This window comes from Castanea sativa, chromosome 1, assembly GCF_040712315.1.
Source record: "Castanea sativa cultivar Marrone di Chiusa Pesio chromosome 1, ASM4071231v1".
In the NCBI taxonomy this organism is placed as follows: Eukaryota; Viridiplantae; Streptophyta; class Magnoliopsida; order Fagales; family Fagaceae; genus Castanea; species Castanea sativa.
This window is the reverse complement of record NC_134013.1, coordinates 61,304,977-61,326,710: the sequence shown is the minus strand read 5'-3', so window position 1 is coordinate 61,326,710 and position 21,734 is coordinate 61,304,977. Positions and strand designations below refer to the sequence as shown.

The window sequence follows — 21,734 nt, the reverse complement described above, 5'->3', positions numbered from 1 at the left end:
TGTTTTTTCTATTATTACCCAATAGATCGTAGTAACTTCTTTTTATTGTCCTGCCACGTGGCACTCTAATATTGCATTTAACACTTTTTACATTTTTTTATTAAGTTTTTTTAACCGTTACCCAATAGATCATAGTAACTTATTTTTATTATCATATAAATTTAGCATTTTTTACCTCTTTTTATTAAATTTTTTTTACTATTACCCAATAGATCATTGTAACTTTTTTTTACTATTATATAAAATATGGGTTGTTCTTAACAATTAGACCCATTAAACCAAAATTAATTCACTATAAAATAAACTACTTTTTAAAAGTAGACCAAACCTTATGAAAAACTCAAGTTAGTTCTTACCTTACATATTATGACCCAAATTTGACCTTTCCCACGTGTAAATCAAAGCAAAAACTCTTACCCTCTTACAAACTCTCTTCTTCCTCCCCCACGTATAGATAATACTTCTAGAAAATCTCATCCTCATGAAATCATGTCTTCATTTTTCCCCAATTTCAATTCAATATGCTTTTGTCTATTAATAATGTTCTATGCAATTTATGCAGACAAATTCTCTGTCATCGACCAGTGCAACAAAAATATATATAAATCTTAAGATCCTTAAGGTTGTTGAAATAATTGACAAGTGCATATTTCTAAAATTTATAATAACAAAAAAGTCTAATAAATATCATATACTATCTCACAAAATGCCATTAACTTAATATTTTCTTTTAAAAAATTCAATGATAGGAATGGTAAAAAACATGATCCTATACAAGAAATACCAAAAATACATGCAAAAAATTTTCATAGGAGGATTTATCTTTAAATATTATAAAGACAATAGTAAAGATAAAATGCATTGAATGAGATCCTACGAAACAGGTTTGTTAATCATTTCAATTTATACTCATCATTTAAGTAAAAAAAAAAAATCATACATCATATTATTTACATTAAAAAAATAATACATATTAATTTCAAAGTTCATTGCAAGATGTGAACTGCTAGGGTATTGTAATAATAAGTAATATTGATACAACAATAGGTTGGTATTACATATTATGCGTACTTTGTAAAAGGAATGTCAAACCACAAGCAAAATCATTTTGGTATGCAAAATCATTTTGGTATGCAAAATGTGAAACAAAAATAAATCTTTCTATCCCAAAGTTAGAGGCACTCGCATTAACTATATACTCTCCAAATACTTATAATATATTTATCTCACTATAAATACTATATATATACAATTGCAAACTATTTCAGATACATGATTCAAATTGAAGTTTTTGATGCAACTATCAAAATAAATTTTGTGATATTTGATTGAGATGCCAAGAAAATCTTAATTGAATCTACAAGATATTTTGTTGAAAAATAAATTGAGGTACAACTTATTTAAATTATTGTAAAAATATTGATATTGAAGAACGAATTCCACGTGATTTGAAAAACAAATTAGGAAAAAAATGGATTTTTCTACTTCATTTAAATGAATTCAATTTAAATGATGGTTTTGAAAATTATATAGTTGCTAAAATTTTTGATGCACCTTCAAATGATAAAAAGGTATGGAAGAAAAAAAAAATACACAATTCAATATGCTATATTAATTCTTTTTGCTGCACTATTCCAAAATTAACAAAAATAAAAAATAAAAATATTTACAAAAAAATGTAATATCATTGAAATTTAATATAAATGCAAATACTATGAAAAATCTTAGCGACAAAGTCCAAACTTTGTAAGATCTAATTAAGAATCTCTCGATGCCAATTCACTAGTGATTAACTCAAATGATGCAACAAAAGAAAAAAATGATGAAACCTCAAAAATTGAACATATATGAACGGACTAAACTTCAAACGTTGAAGATAGAGAAACTGATGATGATAACAAGCATCACCATACCTTAATAACAAAGATTGAAGAAAAAAAAAAGATTTCGTAATGAAGCTTTTTATTACATCATATAATAAAAATCAATAATATAGAATGAATTAATATGCTTTTATCAACTTTTATTATATAATATTACTCCAAGTGGTTTTAATTATTGCTCATTACTTGAACAAAATAATTATAATAGATATATGTGAGCAATTTATAATTGTTACTTTTTATGATGAACTCATTACTAACAAAGTTTTATAATAAATATGCTATAATATATGTGTAATATTTTTCAAAAACAAATTTACATAAAACATTATAACAGTATCTGTGCATCGCACGGGAAACTTACTAGTTTTAGACAAATATAAATCAAATGCTTAGTTGACAAAAAAAAAAAAAACTTCTTCTCAATGTTCTCATAAGTTTTGCCAAACGCTTATACGTGGTTTTAAAAATAGTGTTTTCAAAATGCACATTTTAAAAATGCTCATTTTTAAAAACACACTTTTTAAAATAGCTTATCCAAACAGACTTTAAGCCACTTGCATTTTAAAAAATGTCACTTAACCTACCAGCATTTTAAAAATTGTTACTTAACCTACTAGAAGTGATCTCTGTTAGACCGTTGTTACCCACCTTTCCTATTGCAATTAGAAAAAACACATTTTAAGAGAAAAACATAAAAGAAAACAGATCGAACACCTCTCAAGAAAAATTTCTCACACTATTTTCTGGACTCATTAACACAAAATTTGATTACTACAACTACTTTTTCTTTGTTTTGATTGTGTATAAATTAATCCACAAAGACACATAGATTATTCATCAAAGAATAAAAGAGACACGAAAGGGACTGATAGCGCGCTCAAATCTTGCTACCACCGCTTACCGCTTTTTCAATCTCTACCAATCTGGATAACCACGTTGCTCTACTGCTCGTTGCTACTATGATCTCGTGAGTTGAATGCTTCCTCTTCTCACAATTTCATTTTTCTTGTTTCTTTTTTTTCACAGCGGTAGAGGTGTTGGAGGTGGTAGTTTGGTGAGGTTATGACTTGATGGTTCAGTGAGCTGGTTGTGGTGTTGGATTTGCTGGGTTGCTGGGTTTTTTTTTTTGCATTTTTTTTTCCTTACAAATCTGGGTTTTTTTTACTAAACCCACAAAAGAGAGAGGGTTGGAGTTTAAGAGAGAGAAAGCCTAGGCTAAAGATAGAGAGAGATAAGGGAGAAATCGAAGCAGCGTTTTGATGCTTTCTAATGCTGGTTAATGTAGAGAAAAATTGTTGGAATTGAAATTTCTTGAGGCAAAAATTTATGGGTTTTTCATATCTGTTGTCAAAATGTTGATGCCTCTGGATATTAATTTCGACAAAAAATGAAAGAGCCGCAATCTAGTGACGCATCGACAAATAAAAATTTGGTTGAATATGGAAACTGGTGGATACCTTTTATCCTCGATTTTTTGTATTTAATTAATTTTATTCTGTGATTGTTCTATGAAGAATTGAGTAGTCAATTTTTGGATTTTATAGTGGAAGGCTAGTGAATCTGTGGTGTATGTTCATGTGGATTTTTGGCTTTGTTTGTGACTGTAGGTGTATTGGTTTTCTTGTCATTGTAAAATTATGTTTAGCAATTGCAGTGGGCATTGGGTAAGAATCTTAATATAAATGCATCATTTGGAATTTGAGTTTTTGAAAATTCAAGTTTTAAGTGAAATTGGTTTTTCAAAAACTTGAGTTCCATGGAGCAAAACTAAGTTAAGATGTTCTTAAATTCCTAATCGTATTTGAATGAACTTAAGTTTAGGAGGGTTGAATTCTTGACACTGGAAATCGACTCTTAGAAACTCAAATTTCAAATGAGGCTATAGTTTATTCACTTGGTAAAGTCTCCAAGAGAGATTTTATTCAATAAAAGTTAGGTACTTAGGTCACTTTTTCATTTGTCATCAAATAAGGAATATCGGACGCCTAAACCTTAAACCATATTTTTTTTTCTCCAATGATTTGATCCAGAGCGCCTACACCTAAAACCAATTATTATTAGGAGGGTTGAATTCCCAATCGTATTTTGAATGTATTTTGAATGAACTTGAGTTTAGGAGGGTTGAATTATTGACATTGGAAATTGATTCTTAGAAACTCAAATTTCAAATGAGGCTATAGTTTATTCACTTGGTAAAGTCTCCAAAAGAGAATTTTTTTTTTTTTCAATAAAAGTTAGGTACTTAGGTTACCTTTTCCTTTGTCATCGAATAAGGAATATAGGACGCCTAAACCTTAAACCAATTAGTTTTTTTTTTCAATGATTCGATCTAGAACGCTTACACCTAAAACCAATTATTATTATTATTTTGATAATTAGATAGTTACAATGGGGGAATAGAGACTTTGAACTCTTGATATTTTCATTAAAAACACTTAGTATTGTCAACTAGTTAAGTTACAAAGTTATTGGCATTTAATTAATTAGTATTTTAATTTGATCATAGATAGCAATTATTATACAATGTACAATATATATTAGAATTGTATTCTATCTAAAAAGGGGGAGAAAAGTAATTGTAAAAATCTCTCTCTCTCTCTCTCTCGTTTTCCACGTGGGTGACTTGCCAGCTAACCACCCTAGTTCCCTAGTGGAGACAATATCTCGTCTCTTAATGAGAAGGGATTTTGTCCCGCAAGTTGCAAGCCATCCGTCCATTACTTTTTCTCATACAAATATGTGTTTAAACTCTCTTGTTAATACACAAATAAAAACAGAGAAACTTAAATGGCGAGTAAAAAGAAATATAAGTAATTTATATATAATTTCACCCTAACATCTATTTCTCTAATCTTTATATTTCCTTTATTTTACAAACACTAATTCAATTCTTCAACTAAACTAAAAGTGGGCTGACTAGTATTTACTGGGCTTAGATTTTATCTTCACAGCCTGACCCGTATACCCAATTGTTTTCTTAAACCCAAGGGAAAAGAGGGATGCGCAATACGCACCGTGCGCACAATAAGAGAAGCTAGGGTTTTGGAGACTTTTCCTCTTAGCCCCTATTTAAATACCAACATTTTCCTATCACTTCTTCCTCTATTGCTAGGGTTTTCGATTTGTTCTTTGCTCTCGCGCAGCTACGCAGACTCTCACAGCTCTTACAAAGCGAAGAACCAAAATCATGGGGCACTCAAACGTGTGGAACTCTCACCCTAAGAGCTACGGCCCTGGTTCTCGTACCTGGTATCAAATCCCTTTTTTGTTCATTCTAGATTCTATTTATCTTCGGGGTTTTTTTTTTCTATCTACGTATAATTTTTTTTAGTTATTATCTATGATTGTTTGTTTTGTTCCTAGATTTCTGTTTTGACTTGTTTGTAATATGGGTTTTTCTCTACTATGGGTGTTAATTGCTTTTAGATAATCTTGTTGTGTTTCTAATACTCTGCAGAAATGATCTGTGTTTCTCTTTGAATATTAAAGCAACAAGCTAGTCTGAAACAAAATGATTTTGCTATCAAGAAGTGTGTTATTTATGGTCATGGTGATTAGTGAGAAATATATGGGGGTGACCCTTTTTTCTTTTTTGGCAATACGGTTTCCTCTTTGAAGATTTAATTACTTGTGGTTTTTGAGTTATAATGATTTTAAAAATACTTCAGATTAGACTAAATTTTTACGGACCTATTTTTGTTGTTGTATTGATTTTGTGTTGTTTTATCTTTGTTGGGCAGCCGTGTGTGTGGAAACCCCCATGGGTTGATCAGGAAGTATGGTCTCATGTGCTGCAGACAGTGTTTCCGCAGCAACGCCAAGGAAATTGGCTTCATTAAGGTAATGTTTTTTGATGTTCTCTGTACCAATGGTAATTTGTACTTGATATGATTCTAGTTGTTTTTAGCATGTTCTTATGTTTTGAAAATTTTATTTTGCAGTACCGTTAAATGGTTGTAATTGGCTACGGCGCAGGAATAGAGGTTTTGGTCCAAGCAAGCAGATCAGATTAGTTATTTCAAAGTTTGAAGCAGCTTTTGAGAATTTATGTTTTGCTTTATCTAATGTTGAACATGTGGTGATTGTTGGATAATGAATATTTTTGCATTACTCATTTGAAGAGATTCATTTATCGTGTTTGTGGCCTTTATTTTTTATTACTTACTATTATGAGGTATTACAATGTTATCATAGATAATTGAGTGCGCTGGATTCTTCTGGTTTACTTTTATGGGCATCAAATATAGGAATATTACTTATTGAGATTCCAGTTGGTTGATGCCAATGGATTAATGATTATGGCTGTGTTTTCCACATTGGTTGGCATGGTGCAATTAATTTCGTTTGTAATCCTCTGGAGTACATCATGTGTTCCTTGATTGACTGAAGCTGATTATGTGGGTTGACTGTGCCTGTGGTTTGCAAACAATTGTCATGACCAACATCCTATAGAGAGTTATCGTGTTAATCTGTTCTCTGTTTGGGTGTTACTGTTATACCTATGGTCTCTTCTAATTTCTCTTGAATGCCTTTGTGTTGCACCATAATGACTGGGATGATTTATTTCTGGCCCTGCTCAACAGTCATGGATTGATGTCTCATGAGAATCCCCTCATTTTCATCAAGAATAATGGGAATCATTATGAACCCCATTCTTTTACTTAATCCAAAATTTAAATTAACTGTACCTTCTGTTACCATTAGAGGTCATAATTCTACCCCTAGAACAAGGAACACCCACTCCTAAGTAACTTGCGGCATTACTCAATCCATGCTGGTGCACCCTGTAGCCCACTGATCTGTAGGCAGTAGGCACTGGACATGGATCTTTTTGCAACTCCTCCATTACATGCTTAAAAGTCGAATTCAAAAAAGAAATGTAATTTGTGCTCTTTTTCTTTCAATAAAAGGAAGGAAAAGTTGTGGTACGAGTTTGCCGTGAACTTGCACTCAGCCTTGGGCAAGAGAAAGAGAAATGCTCTCATTGGAGTCCATCCCTGGCACCAGCAATGACATTAGTAGTTGACTTGGGCTTCTTGTTAGGAAAGCTCATATGCTCAAGAAGCTGGTCTGTGGATAAGTCATAAGTCCTTAGATCCCTTGAACCCCTAAGTCTTGGGGATCAGAGCAAAACCTTAATAAACTTTTACCAAGGTCCCAAACATAATAACCAGTTAATTATCAATCCAAGGCCTGTGAAGCGTGAACTTGAGGTGCCCCATCTCCTCTTTGATCATGCAAGTATCAAACCACAAATGCGGAGGGTTGTAGCTGTGGTTGTTGATCTTGAGTGTACTCAATTGTGGTGTACCTGAGTGAAGAGTTGGGCTGTGAGGTCATCAGAGATGGAGTAGTTGGGAGGGAAGTGGTTGCCCTAGAAGCAGAAGGGGCAGATCTAAATCTTGGTGGCGAAGTTGGCATTGTGGTATTTGGATGGTATAATTATATAGCTGAAGTTTGTCCGTTGGGATTTTCTTGTGGTTGCACTTGCATAGAAAGGCTTTGATGCTAGAGGTACAAGTTGCATACTTTTATATGGTTTAAATGTGATTTCTAGTCAAAGGCTTTGATGCAAAGGGTTTTATTGCGACATCAAACTTATGATCATGGATATATTTCTCATATCAGGCTGTCTCCTTCCCTTTAATTTTTTTTTGAATTTTTAAATTTTGAGTTTGCTGATGCAGCTAATAAGGGTAAAGGATGCCTAGATTAGCTTGTGACAGTTGGAATTTGTAACTGATGCTTTACAATGTAATGGGACTGAATTACGTTCCCTTTTATTAAGTACTTTGTTTCTTGTCATTTTACCCTAGTTGTCTACCAACTTATAAGTTATAACTAGACAACAGTTACTGCTATTCGGCCAATATTTTTCTATATGCCTGGCAATTTGAGACTCGATTTCCAAAATTATGCCAAAGACTCCTTGTTATAGTTGGGTGGTGGTTGTATTGTCCCTACCTCTGTTAAGGCTCAGCTGGGTGGATTCCGGAGTTCTTTGGAGTGGGGAAGATCTCTGTTAAAATCAGCATGATGCCTGCATGAAAGACATTTGGTGGTTAGAATGATTTCCATAGGATCAGGTGTTTTCCCTTAATGAACAACTTGATTCCATTGCAACCAAATTGTCCAAAGAGTTGTGAAGACCGTTTGGAGGAAGAACATATTATCTTGATGCATGTCTTTATTTCTCAAATGAAATCTGTCAGCAAGCTTTCTATAGAAATCTGGGCCATATCAGAAGTTCTAATTGCTAATGAGGAACAAGCGAGACAGCTCTGGCCAAGGGGCAATATAAGAATAGGTGTGAGGATGATTCGATCTCTTCCTTGCACAAGGGACAGTTATTGACCGTAGGAATGCCTAGTGAGGTTCAGTTTAACAGGCAGGCAGTCATGTAATAATTTCCAAATGAAAGTATTGATTTTCGCAAGCAATTTTACTTTCCAAACTAATGCCCAAGTTTCCTTAGGTGAGTCTATACTTCTGAACTTTGTAGGATTAGAATCCCTGTAATCTTTATGCAAGAGGTCATAAGCTTTTTTTAAATTGGAAGTCACTAGAGTTGGAGTGTTTCCAAATGATTCTATCCTGACCTCCCATCTGTTTTGGCCGAAGGGATTTGCAAAATCGCCTCACTAAGGGGATAATGATATAACTTCCTCACTAGCTCATGATTCCATTTGTTGGATGAGCTGTCCACAAGGTCAGTAACATTTTTATTGGCCAAATTGAGATCCTCTCTAATTTGAAGGCAACTAAAATACCAAAGAGGGTGATTCAAAGGTAATTAAATAATAAGATGGCAAATTAATTGAGAACAAATGGGAGTTACATGTGGTTAAGGAGTCTTAAGTGATGAGTTATTAGGGTTTTCTTTTTTTTTCTTTTTTTTTTTGAGAATCAAGACCACGCCTACAAAGAAACTTTATTAAGAACTTTGGTAATCTGCAGAAACAAAAGAGTCAATATTAGATGGAACATCCTCCATCCAAACTAATAAAGGAAAAGATAAACGAGCTCTTTGGGCTAAGACATGTGCTACAACATTACCGTGTCTTACAATATGAGAGAAGGAAAAATCCAAAAAAGAATTAACAATAGCTAAAGTGTCTCTAACTAAATGACCAAAAGGTGAAGATGACATATCCCCTATTTTAAGAGCTTTTATGATAGTTTTTGAATCACCCTCAAATTGACATTTTTGTAGGCCAATCTCTTGTGCAAAAATCACCGCTATTCTTGCTGCCATCATCTCCAGACAATCCGCGGAATGAGGATTTTTTTTTTTTTTTCAGCTAGTGCAGCAAGCACCTGACCCAAGGAGTCCCTCACCACCACTCCAATTCCAGCTTCCTCGCTTTCATTGAACCAGGCTCCATCAAAGTTAGCTTTGAACTCCGTTGCTGCCGGAGGGAACCACTTACGCCTAGGTGGCTGTTTTACCACACTACAAACCTCCCTGAAAGTGTGTTAAAGTATATTTGTAATTTGAATAGTGAGGTTATAAAAAATTGTACATAAAAGCTTTAAAAAAAATTAAAAAAAAAAAAAAAGGCTAGCTTATAAGCTACTCTCAAACACGCAATAAATCTCACACTAATAAGAAAAAAGTTTCTTATTAATTTATAAGTGTTTTAATGTAGAGCATTTATTATTATTATTATTAATTATTTTGGGAGTAGCTAATTAAGTGTCTAATCCAAGAGAAATAGTCCAACATGCCCGTGGGGCAAGTTAAAGAAGAGGAGGTATGAACCAACACAAAAGACAACCAGCCACTCATACACATTGCACTCAAATACTTGAGATTTATGGCAAATAAGATGTTCTTATGGTTGAGCTTTAGGCTCACCTACTTGGTTAGAGTTGGTTTGTGCCAAACAATGAACTGTTGGTCTATTGTATCTAATAGGGAACAAGTCAAAAAGAAGGTTTATTGCACTAGTATTATGGTCTTGAATTTCCTTAGAAAGGTCAAGATTTTCTAGCTTTAGTCCAATTGTGTTAGATATAATTTTCAATTTGTTGTAATTTCAATTAATTCATAAATTCACCAACATACAATCTATTTTAATTGTTTCAGCTTGGTAATTTTTTTTGGTTTAAAAAAATTGGTTCAGAATTGGACCAAAGATATTCCAACAGAAAACTTGTTTTAAATTTGGATCTATCATTCCTTCTAAAAATGAGTGTTTAAATTTTGGCATTTTTCATATGTATATTTCTACAAAAGCTAGTTTTGAATATGGTGTTCTCTAATACATATATCCACTAAGATTGGTTCTAACCTATAGTTTAGACAAACTTGATATAAAAATAAAACCAAGAATGAACTATTTTTTGTTTTTTTCTTATATCACAATTGAAACTATTTTTGTCATATCTCAAACACTCTTTTAGGCTGTGTTTGGTAACCATTAATTAATGCATCCTCATGGATTTCTAAGCATAAAATGCATTATAGAAAAAATTGAGTTGTTTGGTCAAAAAATTGAAAATGCATTTTGTAAATTTGAGACTTTAGAGCAAAAGTCAGAAGTGAAAAATAAAAAAGTGAAATTCTCGATCTACTACTACTTCTACTTCTCATTTTTGCTTAAGCAATTGAGACATGTTGACTTACTCATAATGAGTCTTTTCTCTATTTTCTCTTTCTTTCTTTTTTCCAGTTTGTTTCTCTTTACAAAAAACCATTGTTGGTAATGCTCTCTTCACAAAATTCACTTCTCTCTCAATCTACCTTTCTCTCTTTCAACAAAAATTTACAACTACCAAAAGCTCTCAAAATCACAACAAAATACAACAATAAACCCCTTCAAATTTGGTCAAATCATATTTGGAGCTCCCCAGAGAGAGAGAGAGAGAGAGAGAGAGAGAGAGAGAGAGAGAGAGAGAGAGAGAGAGAGAGAGAGAGAGATTGAAGCTTGATAAAGCTCGAAAATCGAAGCTTGAAGATGGAGGTTAAGCCAAGTTCATCCTAGAGAAAGAGAGAGAAGACAGTGAAATAAATAAATAAATGAAGACATGGCAAAATTATATAAGTGGGGAGTAGTGGCGGAGTCAGAAATTTTTCTTTGGGGGGACCATATAATATATATATATATATATATTTTTATGTATGAATTGTAAAATAGTAATATACAATACTTCATAACTCAATATGTGCTATAAGAAAATTATATTAATTAAAATTAAACAATCATGAAACAAGATTGACAAAACGATTTAATATCTTTAATCAACTATGAAATGGACAAAGTCGCAAAAGACATTAAATAACATAAAAGTTAAACATTTTTTTTTCAAAACTGTAAGCTACGCTTTTTAAAAGATCTAAAGTCATCAAGTATTGATGACTTTTCAATTTTTCTACTGCTGTGTACAAGTAAGTCCTAAATGTGTTAGGATGAAAATTATAATTTGGCCAAAATGCAAAACTTACTCTCTAAATTTCACAATTTTTCATTCAGTCCTATAAGTTTGGGTTTTGTTATTTCAGTCCTTAAGTTTCATTCCTTTCTAATTAAGTTCTCTGTTAATGTGCTGTTAGTTTCTGCCATTAACTTTTATTTTTATTTTTTAACTTTTAACTTTTATTTTATTTAGAAAAAAGTTAATTTAAAAAAAACAAACAAACAAAAACAAAAATAAAATGTGCAAACAGAAAGCCAACTAAATATTTGTTTTATGTTTAGAGGGCGTTTGGATAGCCCGTCCACGACCAAGTTTTGCTTTTTTTTTTTTTTTTTTTTTTTTTAACGCGTGTTTGTTACTATTCATTGGCCATGAACAGTGATTTTAGGCCAATGAACAGTAACTTTTGGAATGAACAGTAATTTTTACCCCTTTAAAAATTATTTTGCTACAGTGTTTTCAGTTTTCAGTAATAAGTTCTATCCAAACGGACCCTTAGTTTCTACATTATTCTCCCCCCGCTCAAGCTACTTTAAGCTCCTTCTACGGTTCTACCTTCCATATAAACGATTTCCACTCAGAACAATATGAAGACATTTCCACCATTTCCTCCGCAACAAAAGGTACCTCTTCGCCATTCTCCTCACTCTCACTCTCCCTCTCCCTCATTCCAATTCCACTTCCAGTTACTCCCAATCTAACCTTAACCTTGTTGTGCTCAACCAGATTTCATTGAACAAACAAATTTAACGAATTATCTCATCGCCACACCGCACCGGAAACTCCTCTCAGGACTTCGAACCCATCGATGCTTCCGATCCTCGTTTCGCATTGGACACGTGTGCAAAGAACCCTCAAATGGAAGCCCAAACCGAATAAATACTTGTTTGCACATTTAATTGGTTTTCCCTTCTTCTTTTTTTTAATTAACGTTTTTTCTATTTAAAAAAATTAACAGCAAAAACTAATAGAACATTAAGAGATGACTTAATTGGGAAGGAATGAAACTTAAAGAAATAAAATGACAAAACTCAAATTTATAGGACTGAAATGAAAAATGATGAAACTTAGAAGCTGAGTTTTGCATTTTATCCTTATAATTTTTTACTTTTTTTTTTGAGATAATTATTAAAATACCTATGTGTTTATTTTAAAGATGTTGAATATTTAATTATTGTAATTGGGTGATATATTTATTTTTGGATTGTGTTTATTTTTAAACTTTCTTAAATATAAATGTATATTATCAAGTATGGGGCAAAATGATAAAGTTATTGAAAAAATTTCAAATTATTTAGGATATTTCTATTTTTTTTTCAAAAATTTTGGAGGGGGCTCAAGCCTCTTTCAGTCTTCAAGTGGCTACACCACTGGTGGGGGAAATTATTATAATGCTTTGTTTGTTTAGGCGTAAAAGTTTTCTAGCAAGTCATTTTTCAAAATTTTTTTTTAATATTTGATAGCAACCTTAAAAGTGTAAGAAAATAGTCTCCAAACTATTTTTTATTTTATTTAACTTACTATGAAATAGAGCTGTTTTCGAAAAAAGACATATAATAATAAAATTAAATAAATTTTTTTTTTGGGTTAAAATTTTTAGTTTTTTGTTGAACAAATGAATTGGCCAAACTAAAATGGACTCAGGTCATTGACAACTTTGATTCCAATGTATTTGATTAAATTGTCAACATTTTAAACCCCTAAGCCTTAATCAATCCGGATCAAAATCAAATCAAATCACAGGTAACCTACAAAAGCAGAAGATTTTGGTATTTTTCCAGCACAGGAACACGACCTAGGTTATGGACACATGTTTCGATCCGTTTTGTTCTCGTAGAAAATGAAAGAGAAAACAAAAGGAAAAGGAATAATGCTTTAAACTCTAAACAATGTACCGCTTTTGCTGATAAATTGCAGCTTTACGAGGTAATCATCCTTAGTTTAAAAATAGGTATTTTTGTATGTTAAGAAAACCTTGCCATGTTAATAAGTAGATAGTTCTTGATGGCTTACGTGGATTTTACCAAAGGCGTGGCTTCTCTCTAATTTTTAATTGTAACTATTTTTATTTTTATTTTTTATAAGATCAATCAGGAGTATTGATTCTTCATTCCTACAAGAAGTGTTGAGTGCCCTAGGACAACGGTTAAGAGAATGCAATTAGTGTAACTTTCATATTTTTTTAATCACTCTTGGTTAAAATCTCATTTTAATGAAGTATAAGAAATATCAACACATCTGTAGAATTAGAGTGACTCAACCCAAGACTTTTGGAGTATGACATTTTTCCTCTTTTAATGCACACGCAAGCTTGAATTCTTTAGAAGTTCTTAGAAAACTTGTGACATAGGATGGTACAAGTGAAATTAAACACATGAAATTAAACATTGATGAATGCTCAAAAAATGTAGTATTACAACCTTATGTGATATAATTTTGCCACATTTTTTATGTAGCAAATTGTGAGAAATGAAAGGAAAAGTAGCGGGCTCATGTAAAGTGACTAACAACTAATCAGAGTCTAACATTAAAAAAGTTATCTAAAAAATTGTAATAATTGTTGATGTAAAAAGAGCAATGTTAAGACTACAATTTTTGTAACTTGCTCACATAGCAAGTCATGAGTGGTGGAATTGTAAACTCACCACTTTTACTTCACTACTTATAACTTGTCACATGAATAAGTTGGGACGAAAGTTATAATCATGATCTTTCTTATAATAAAATTTAAAAAGAAAAAGAAAAAAAAAAAAAAAGGACCAATCCATGGAATGTACTCATGTACTTCGCAATAGTCAGTACTCAGTAGTCACTGGGCAATTTGGGTAAGAGTAGTAGCTGAAATATAGGCGTTACCAGAAGGACTCCTACTTCTTTGGGAATATGGGATGAGGGTTATAGGAATATTCTCTTTGTGGTAGTCTCTTAGATTCTTTTAGTTCTATTTTTAGTTTTTTTACTGTCTTTGTGCTTGTGACTCAGTTGCCACCAACTACAGGAACCTGCTTGTATAAAGTTAGTAAGTTAATTTTTAGGGTAAACTACATATTTAGTCCTTATTCTATACACTATATTTCAATTTGATTCCTAACCTTTTAATTGTGTCAATTTGGTCCCTAATCTTTTTTTACTGTGTCAATTTAATCATTACAGTTATCTTTTGAATGAAAATTAATGACATGTCTAATGGCCAAAATAAAAAATTAGCTTCTATTGATGTGATAATAAACTAAAATTTTATTTTGGCTATTTGCTATGTAAACAATTTTCATCTAATATATAATGGCAAAGACTAAATTGACACGACATTAAGAGGTTAAGGACTAAATTGACACAATTGAAAGGTTAAGGACTAAATTGAAATATGGTGTAAAGGTTAGGAACTAATTATGTAGTTTACCCTAATTTTTATTTTTATTTTCTGAAAAAATTAAATTACAAACTATATACTTTAATTTTGACATGTTTTGAAGTCAACCATCTTTAAAAATAAATAATAATAAAAATCTTATAACTTCCATTTATTTTCAATGTAATCTTTTTTTCACTCCTATTTTTGATTGTGGTTAGAAGCTACTTCAGACCCAACTTGACATGGTTGAGTTGAGAAATTTCAACTCATCATATGTGTAGAAATTAATTTGACCAGACTCAACTCACGTGGTGAATTGTGTATTTGTGCTTACTATTACGTATTTTTTAAATTTTTTATTAAAATTTTGGACTTTTATAAATTATTATTTAAGCAATTTTTGTTCATATAATTATATCTAAATTATATTTCAAAATTCATCAAAAGTAAATTCTCAAACTATCAAAATATCAAAATTAAAATAAACTAACATATATGGTAAGTAGTTTACACAGGTTGATGGGTTGAATGCACGCTCCTAATTAAGTTCGCCAAAATTACATGGTTTTGGAAAGTAAAAAAATAAATAAAAATAAAACCAACCGTAGTAAAATTGGATAGCACTGGATGGAAGAATTAAATTGGAAAGCTTCCTTTTTTCTTTTTTTTTTCTTTTTTCTTTTGGTACTCTTTTTTTAAGTATACTCCTTTCGATAGTTTGACTTTGTGTGTGTGTGAAACTGAATAAACGACATGTAGGATATGTTTGGGTTTGGGGCTTGTTGATCAATGAAATGACGTGTCAAAATCAGAGACAGACAGACAGACAGTACCTGAGGAAACCAAAACGAAAACACAGTCTCCATTTCCTCTTCCTTTTGTTTCTCAAAAAAAAAAAGGTTGTCTTTCTTTCTCTCTCTCTCTCCTCTGAAATTCCCAGAATTTAGCGAAAGCGGTGGGCACTGGTTTAGCGGAGCTAGCTAATCGAAGTTCGAAGAAGATGTTGAGGGTTGCAGCGAGGAAGCTCTCTTCTCTGTCTTCGACTCCATGGAGGCCCAACCAGGTTCAGGCCTCCTCGGCCCTTGTCTCCCGTCATGTCATCAACGGCGGTGATTCCTCTTCCTCTGGTGATCCCAGATCCAACGGCTCTGCTTACTCCTTCTCTTTTGGACCTGACTTTCACGTCCCTTTTAGAGGTTAGGGTTTCTTCTTTCCTCTAAAATTTTCTACAAAGTTTTCAACTTTCATTTTTTTTTTTTGCTGTTATAGGAAATGATTAAGGTTAATTTTGAATTTTTAATAACTGGGATTTTTTTTTTTCTGGGTTTTTTTTTTTATTGCTTTTGCATAATACGGTTTTTGTTGTTGGGGTAGCCTGGGTAGGAGAGCTATACTGTTATAGATACTTGAAATTATTTGAGGGGCTTTGGAGATTTGGGTATGGTGGCTTTTTGAATGATTGATATTTTGTGTGTGTGTGTGTGTGAGTGATAGTTTCCAAGTTTCCTGCTTTCCAATGAGTTTTGGTTTGACTAAAAGTCAAAGGAGCTCACAATCAAAATTGGGGTGTTCCTCTCTCAAGTTGCATCTTTGAAATTGCTTTGGCACTCAGAGAAATGTAAGTGGAAGTTGAAACATTGTGATTGCTTGTCCTAATGATGTTTGATTGATGATGTCAGGTAGTAAATTTTTTTGTGTGGTGCTTTGATGAATATTTGTTTTTGTCAATGTTAAAGATTAGATTTTTATGTAAACAAAGATCATTATAGGTGTCAAGGTATTAATCTCTGGTTTACGTTTTTGAATCCAACTATCTGAGCTTACTATTGCTTCTCCCGATAATGAAGTGATAGCTAGATGATAAAGTTGTGTGTGTGTGTGTGTGTGTATTTTTATGACTGTATGTATGTATTGTTTATCAACTCTGACCTCACATACAGTTGTTTCTACCTATTGATAATTATTTGTTACCAAAATGGCAACCCCTCAACCTGTAATAACAAGTTGGAGACTAAGGTTGTGGGGGACTTGTTGTTTAGCTTACCAATATTTAAAAAAAATGTTTGTTAAGTGAGAGTTTGAAGACTGGAATCTTTTTATATCCAAAATTTGGGTTACCATCTTTTAGATTTGTAAATCTGTACTGTGGTACTCTGTTGTTGACCAATTATCAGTGATTGGAAAATTTTACTTTCACCAAAGAGTTGCAGGCTTTATAAAGGTTGTGGACATAAATGTTATTACTCATCTCTATACAATCCTTTTTTCCCTTGTTTATTTGCTGCTTTTACTCATTGGAGATGGTGCATCCAAATCTTTCATGCATTAAAATCCTCTATTGTTAAAACAGGATAGCAATCCCTTTTTCTAGGGTTTATTATGCACTTCTTTGGACTGCTGTTTAAGCAACTATAGTTTATGTTTGAAATAAAATTTTGAGAAAGATTGATTTAAGATGGCCAGTGGAATAATCTTTATAATGGTCTCCAGGGCTGGATCTTCAGTGTCTACCTTTCTTTAGCAAGCCTAAGGATGACTAGTTACAACGCACACATATCCCATATAATGCTAAGTACTTTTCATCTTTTGTAGGAAAACTCCCTTCTCTAGTTTGAGGAAATTGAAGCAACCTGCCCTATGGGACTAAATTGTTTTCCATATGAGATACACGCAGAGCCGTATCCAACTGCAGTGTGTTGATATGCATGTCAATTCATAAGAATATGTATTTGCATAAAAACCCATTCCTAGAGTTTGCTCTTACATTTTTTGTGTTTGTTGGGTGATTGGGAAGAGAAAGTAAAGGCTGTCGATGAAAAACCTATAAGAAGTATATGTCAAGATGATTGTAAGTTCAAAAAGCCCTGAATAAATGTGCAGGTCCTTTGATCATGGTGCAAGTTGCACATGATTATTAGTGGCTCTTTGAAGCTTTGCCTTTTCCTTCACCCTTTAAAGATTGGGCAGCCTTTTCAACTGGTGTAGGCCACAGTATACCTGATGACCACTGCTCTCCCTTTTTGTGTATAAACCTGTATACTGTAATATAAAAGGTTGACCAAATCCATGGTTTTGCAAGTTGCTTCTTTTGCTTTTTCTTAAAATTCTTTTTGTTTATTCCAGGTTTTGCTTCTGAGTCTCTTACCCCAACAAAGGAAAACACCATAGTTCCAGATGTTCCTGCAACTGTGGCAGCAGTGAAGAACCCTACTTCGAAGATAGTTTATGATGAGTACAACCATGAGCGTTATCCTCCAGGGGACCCCAGCAAACGGGCATTTGCGTATTTTGTCCTGACTGGTGGTAGGTTTGTATATGCCTCACTGCTTCGTCTCCTTATCCTCAAGTTTGTGCTGAGCATGTCAGCTAGTAAGGATGTTCTTGCCATGGCTTCCCTTGAGGTTGATCTCTCCAGCATTGAGCCAGGCTCCACTGTGACTGTTAAGTGGCGTGGAAAGCCAGTCTTCATTAGGCGCCGAACGGAGGAGGATATAAAGTTGGCAAATAGTGTAGATATTTCGTCTCTTCGTGACCCACAGCCAGACTCAGAGAGGGTTAAGAATCCTGAATGGCTAGTTGTTGTTGGAGTATGCACACATCTGGGTTGCATTCCCTTGCCAAATGCTGGTGACTTTGGTGGATGGTTTTGCCCATGCCATGGTTCCCATTATGATATCTCTGGCAGGATTCGCAAGGGGCCTGCACCATACAATTTGGAGGTACCGACTTACAGCTTTTTGGAGGAGAACAAGTTGTTGGTTGGTTGAGAATCATAGACTGCTCTCTAGCAAATTGCAGTTATTTGAGATCCCAATATTATTTAATTTAGTCAGATAATGTCGAAGATTTGTTGCAGAAATGTTGGATTTCAGCCCCTTCAATGTTGGGCATGTTTAGAAATGTTTATGTAACTTGAGTTTTGTAAACTGCTACTGTTGGTGTCGCTCTGAACTCTCAATAATTTCCCTGGCGGCCTTTGAGGTTTGATGGTTTTGAAACTTCACAATTTGAGGAAGCAACTATTAAATTGTTATTTTAGGTCTGCTGTGATGTTATGGTTTATTGCTTTATTTTGGTGCTGTGTTTGGTTTGAACAGGGGAGTGGATGGGGTAAGGGGTTGACAATCAGGTATGTTCCCATGTAATGCTGCACTGCAAACACATGATTCATTTCTCTACAACTCATAAAATTTAATTTTAATAAATATCACAAATATTTATAAGAAACCTCATACCATGACCTCTGATCTGTGAGCAATACTTAGAATTGTTTGAGCACAAAGGTACAGTTCATTCGTGGTCAAATTCTGATGGTTTGCATGCATGCACAGCTCGAGCCAATTCTGTGTGGGTGTTTTGTTTACAATCTATTTTTTTCTAGTAAAAGAAATATTGGTCATCTCTCGAAGATGCCCTTGACATACACCATGCCTTTTTCACTGAGCTGAAGCTCCTTTCTCATTTGCTCTACTTGCTGGTCATCTCCTTGAACGACGATCTCTGAAAGGGTCCCATCTTCTGCAACCAGCAATTTAACCTTGATTTGCTCCTTTCTTGATGCTCGTTTCCAGTAATAAGCTCCTCTGTGGCCATTCTTAAAGTGTTAGTACATAAAAGTACATATCACTTCGATAAAACACAAAGAGTGCCTGCACTTACGCCAATGGACTTAGGATCGTAAGCCAGAACCAATTATTGCCAAAATCAGGAACAGTTATTGTAAGAACAAGGGCCACGCTTGCCATGCTGATGCAGGTGCAGAAAGTTAGCAATGCTGCTTGGCCTCGGCTAGGAACCATCATGCCTTCAAATCTTTAATCAAGAGAAAAACACGTCATATACTTCACCGAGGAGGAAAAAAAAAATGAAAAGGAAAATTTGTTACTTAGGTATTGTGCTTAATGGTTTCACCATGGAAAAATTATTAAGTACTCCCGAGTATAGTCACGTGGTGTTCCCTCCTCTTAGTCTTAACTCCCCACCAATTATGAGATTCATAATTCATATGAGAGGAGGAAGTATTACTTTGGTGTATTTCAAAATAAATACCATTTCACTATGAGACTTCACACCGCACAATATGTGTCCTAGGATGTAGTAGCTGGTTACCTTAGTGTTAGTTTGGATTGCGCTGAAAATGTTTTTCAGCGCTTTTGCATTTTAACCAATAGGTTTCATGTACTGTTCACGGAACTCACAAGTACGAAATTCAGTAAAATTTTCATTAAAACTAAGTCCTACAGCACTATTCACATATTTACAAACTATTTTACTACAATGTTTTCAGTTTTTAACAATAAGCGGTATCTAAACAGATCCGTAGTGTAGTTTAAGGTTTTTTTTTTTTTAAGGGAAGTGTAGTTTAACGCTTTAACAAACATCAAACATGCATAACATAGTGAAAGAGTAATAACATTCAGAGTCAATCAAGCATGCATTACATTCAAAAGAAGTTGACTGATCACACTAATTTTCATAATCTTTATCATGACTATTGACATAGCAAGACGTGGTTTAGAATGTGGACAGAATGTCATTTACTATCATTGATTTTTTTTTTAGAGCAATGCTTACTATACACACTGTATTAACACTTGTTCATTTGTTTTTAATTGAAATAGCACTTTTAAGTTAAGATGTCAATTGTGAGTTCTAATTAACTTAATTATTAAAAGTAATTAAATAATAATTAAATAAAAAATTTAGAGATTAATCTCGCCTATATTAAAAGCCGATTACTACCTCGATAAGATAATAAAAAATTATCCTCAGCAAATTAGGGTTAAAATTCTCTCAGAAAATCGTGATCTCAATTAAAAACAAGATATGTGTGTAATAACGTGTGGAAGAGTAATTACTGCATATTTATTATCACCCAACCACAAGTTCACAACGTGGCACCTCAGCAACCGTGGAAAATAAGTTAAAAATTTTGTGCAGACATTTCAGAGAAGTACTTGGAGGAAGATGTTGGTAGCTTACGTAATGGTCTCTCCTCTATCAGTCACCACAAAATTGTTGCGGGTGAAGAAAGATAGGATTTCTCCTGCTACAAAATTAGGCGCCTTTTTCCCTTCACCCTCGCCTATAAACGTCTTCTGCACAATCTGAGATAGTAGTACCCCATTTGGATTATTAGCTCGTTCATAAAATCAAATAACATAACCATTGAAAAAACCAACTTTGACAAAGGCAGTAAATGTTAAAAGAAAATCATTAAGTTAGAAAGAACCTTGGACTTGACAGAGCGCTTGATGAGGGACCATAGGCCAGGAACTGAGATGACAAAGAGACCCAATGAAGTATAGTAGCTAGCCAAGGAATAACTTGCTGTATCTGCAAGAAATATGAGCGAGGATGGGTTATGGTGGTAGAGATGGTGAAGCTGCTCCACAAGAGCAGAAGAAGAAGAAGATAAGACATATGGGTCCTGTAGAGAGACACGAAGTAGTAGCCTCTTGGGTCTTGTGGGATTCCAAGCAGGTCGGAGCCATGGTTTATGGTGGGTGAAGAAGTCCCTGTTGGAGGAAGGAAGAAAGAGCGAAGTGAGAGGGTGGGGATGTGAGGATAATATCTTAGCTGCCATTGGTCTCTTGGATCAGAGGAAAAAGATCAAGTTCTTTAGCTGAGACAGGTTAACCACAGAGCCTCTCATGGTCAGTCAATTGAACGGTCCAGATAAAAGGATCATATATATATATATATATATATATATATATATATATATATATATATATATATATATTATGAGAGAACGAATATATTGTAATACAAATGGGCACTATAAACTTTACTTAAAAGTAATACTAAAAGTATAAAACATCCCACTTTGGTTTAGCAGTAACTTAACACCCATTTCAGCATGTATCAACAGTAGCTTCATTCGTGTTAAATATAGTTTTTCCTACTTGGATTTAAAGAAACAATTTTTTTTTTAATCTTTTTTACAATTGTTAAGATGGTCTTTTGGAATTAGTTTTAGTAAAAATAGTGTTACTTTGATCATAATTTGCTAAGTTAATAATTGTGAAAAACTTTGTGTCTTAGCATCAATGATAAAAATGAGAAACTACTTT

At 33.3% G+C, this 21,734-nt stretch overlaps 3 protein-coding genes across 3 annotated transcripts; 2 read left to right on the top strand and 1 right to left on the bottom strand.

The window, feature by feature from the left end:
* Positions 1–4,973: 4,973 nt before the first annotated feature.
* LOC142621548 (small ribosomal subunit protein uS14z/uS14y/uS14x) lies at positions 4,974–6,020 on the top strand. Its single transcript, XM_075794833.1, has 3 exons — positions 4,974–5,135; positions 5,627–5,726; positions 5,828–6,020. Exons 1-3 carry the CDS (start codon positions 5,074–5,076, stop codon positions 5,834–5,836), a joined length of 171 nt encoding a protein of 56 aa, XP_075650948.1. The 5' UTR covers positions 4,974–5,073; the 3' UTR covers positions 5,837–6,020.
* Positions 6,021–15,385: 9,365 nt separating this feature from the next.
* LOC142607483 (cytochrome b-c1 complex subunit Rieske-4, mitochondrial-like) lies at positions 15,386–18,700 on the top strand. The gene is made up of 2 exons (XM_075778999.1): positions 15,386–15,854; positions 17,782–18,700. The coding sequence occupies exons 1-2, from the start codon at positions 15,659–15,661 to the stop codon at positions 18,423–18,425; spliced, it is 840 nt and encodes a 279-aa protein (XP_075635114.1). The 5' UTR covers positions 15,386–15,658; the 3' UTR covers positions 18,426–18,700.
* A 106-nt stretch (positions 18,701–18,806) lies between these two features.
* LOC142607492 (protein COFACTOR ASSEMBLY OF COMPLEX C SUBUNIT B CCB1, chloroplastic) lies at positions 18,807–21,334 on the bottom strand. Its single transcript, XM_075779011.1, has 4 exons — positions 20,891–21,334; positions 20,641–20,765; positions 19,318–19,470; positions 18,807–19,241 (listed from the first exon to the last, which is right to left on the bottom strand). The coding sequence occupies exons 1-4, from the start codon at positions 21,242–21,244 to the stop codon at positions 19,055–19,057; spliced, it is 819 nt and encodes a 272-aa protein (XP_075635126.1). The 5' UTR covers positions 21,245–21,334; the 3' UTR covers positions 18,807–19,054.
* Between the last annotated feature and the right edge of the window lie 400 nt (positions 21,335–21,734).

Coding starts and splice junctions, on each gene's coding strand:
- LOC142607492 (XM_075779011.1), bottom strand. CDS start 21,244: ATGGCAGCTAAGATATTATCCTCACATCCCCACCCTCTCACTTCGCTC. Junction 19,471..20,640: donor GATAGAGGAGAGACCATTAC/GTAAGCTACCAA, acceptor TCTTGATTAAAG/ATTTGAAGGCATGATGGTTC. Junction 19,242..19,317: donor ACGATCCTAAGTCCATTGGC/GTAAGTGCAGGC, acceptor GAATGGCCACAG/AGGAGCTTATTACTGGAAAC.
- LOC142621548 (XM_075794833.1), top strand. CDS start 5,074: ATGGGGCACTCAAACGTGTGGAACTCTCACCCTAAGAGCTACGGCCCT. Junction 5,136..5,626: donor GGCCCTGGTTCTCGTACCTG/GTATCAAATCCC, acceptor TTTGTTGGGCAG/CCGTGTGTGTGGAAACCCCC.
- LOC142607483 (XM_075778999.1), top strand. CDS start 15,659: ATGTTGAGGGTTGCAGCGAGGAAGCTCTCTTCTCTGTCTTCGACTCCA. Junction 15,855..17,781: donor CTTTCACGTCCCTTTTAGAG/GTTAGGGTTTCT, acceptor TGTTTATTCCAG/GTTTTGCTTCTGAGTCTCTT.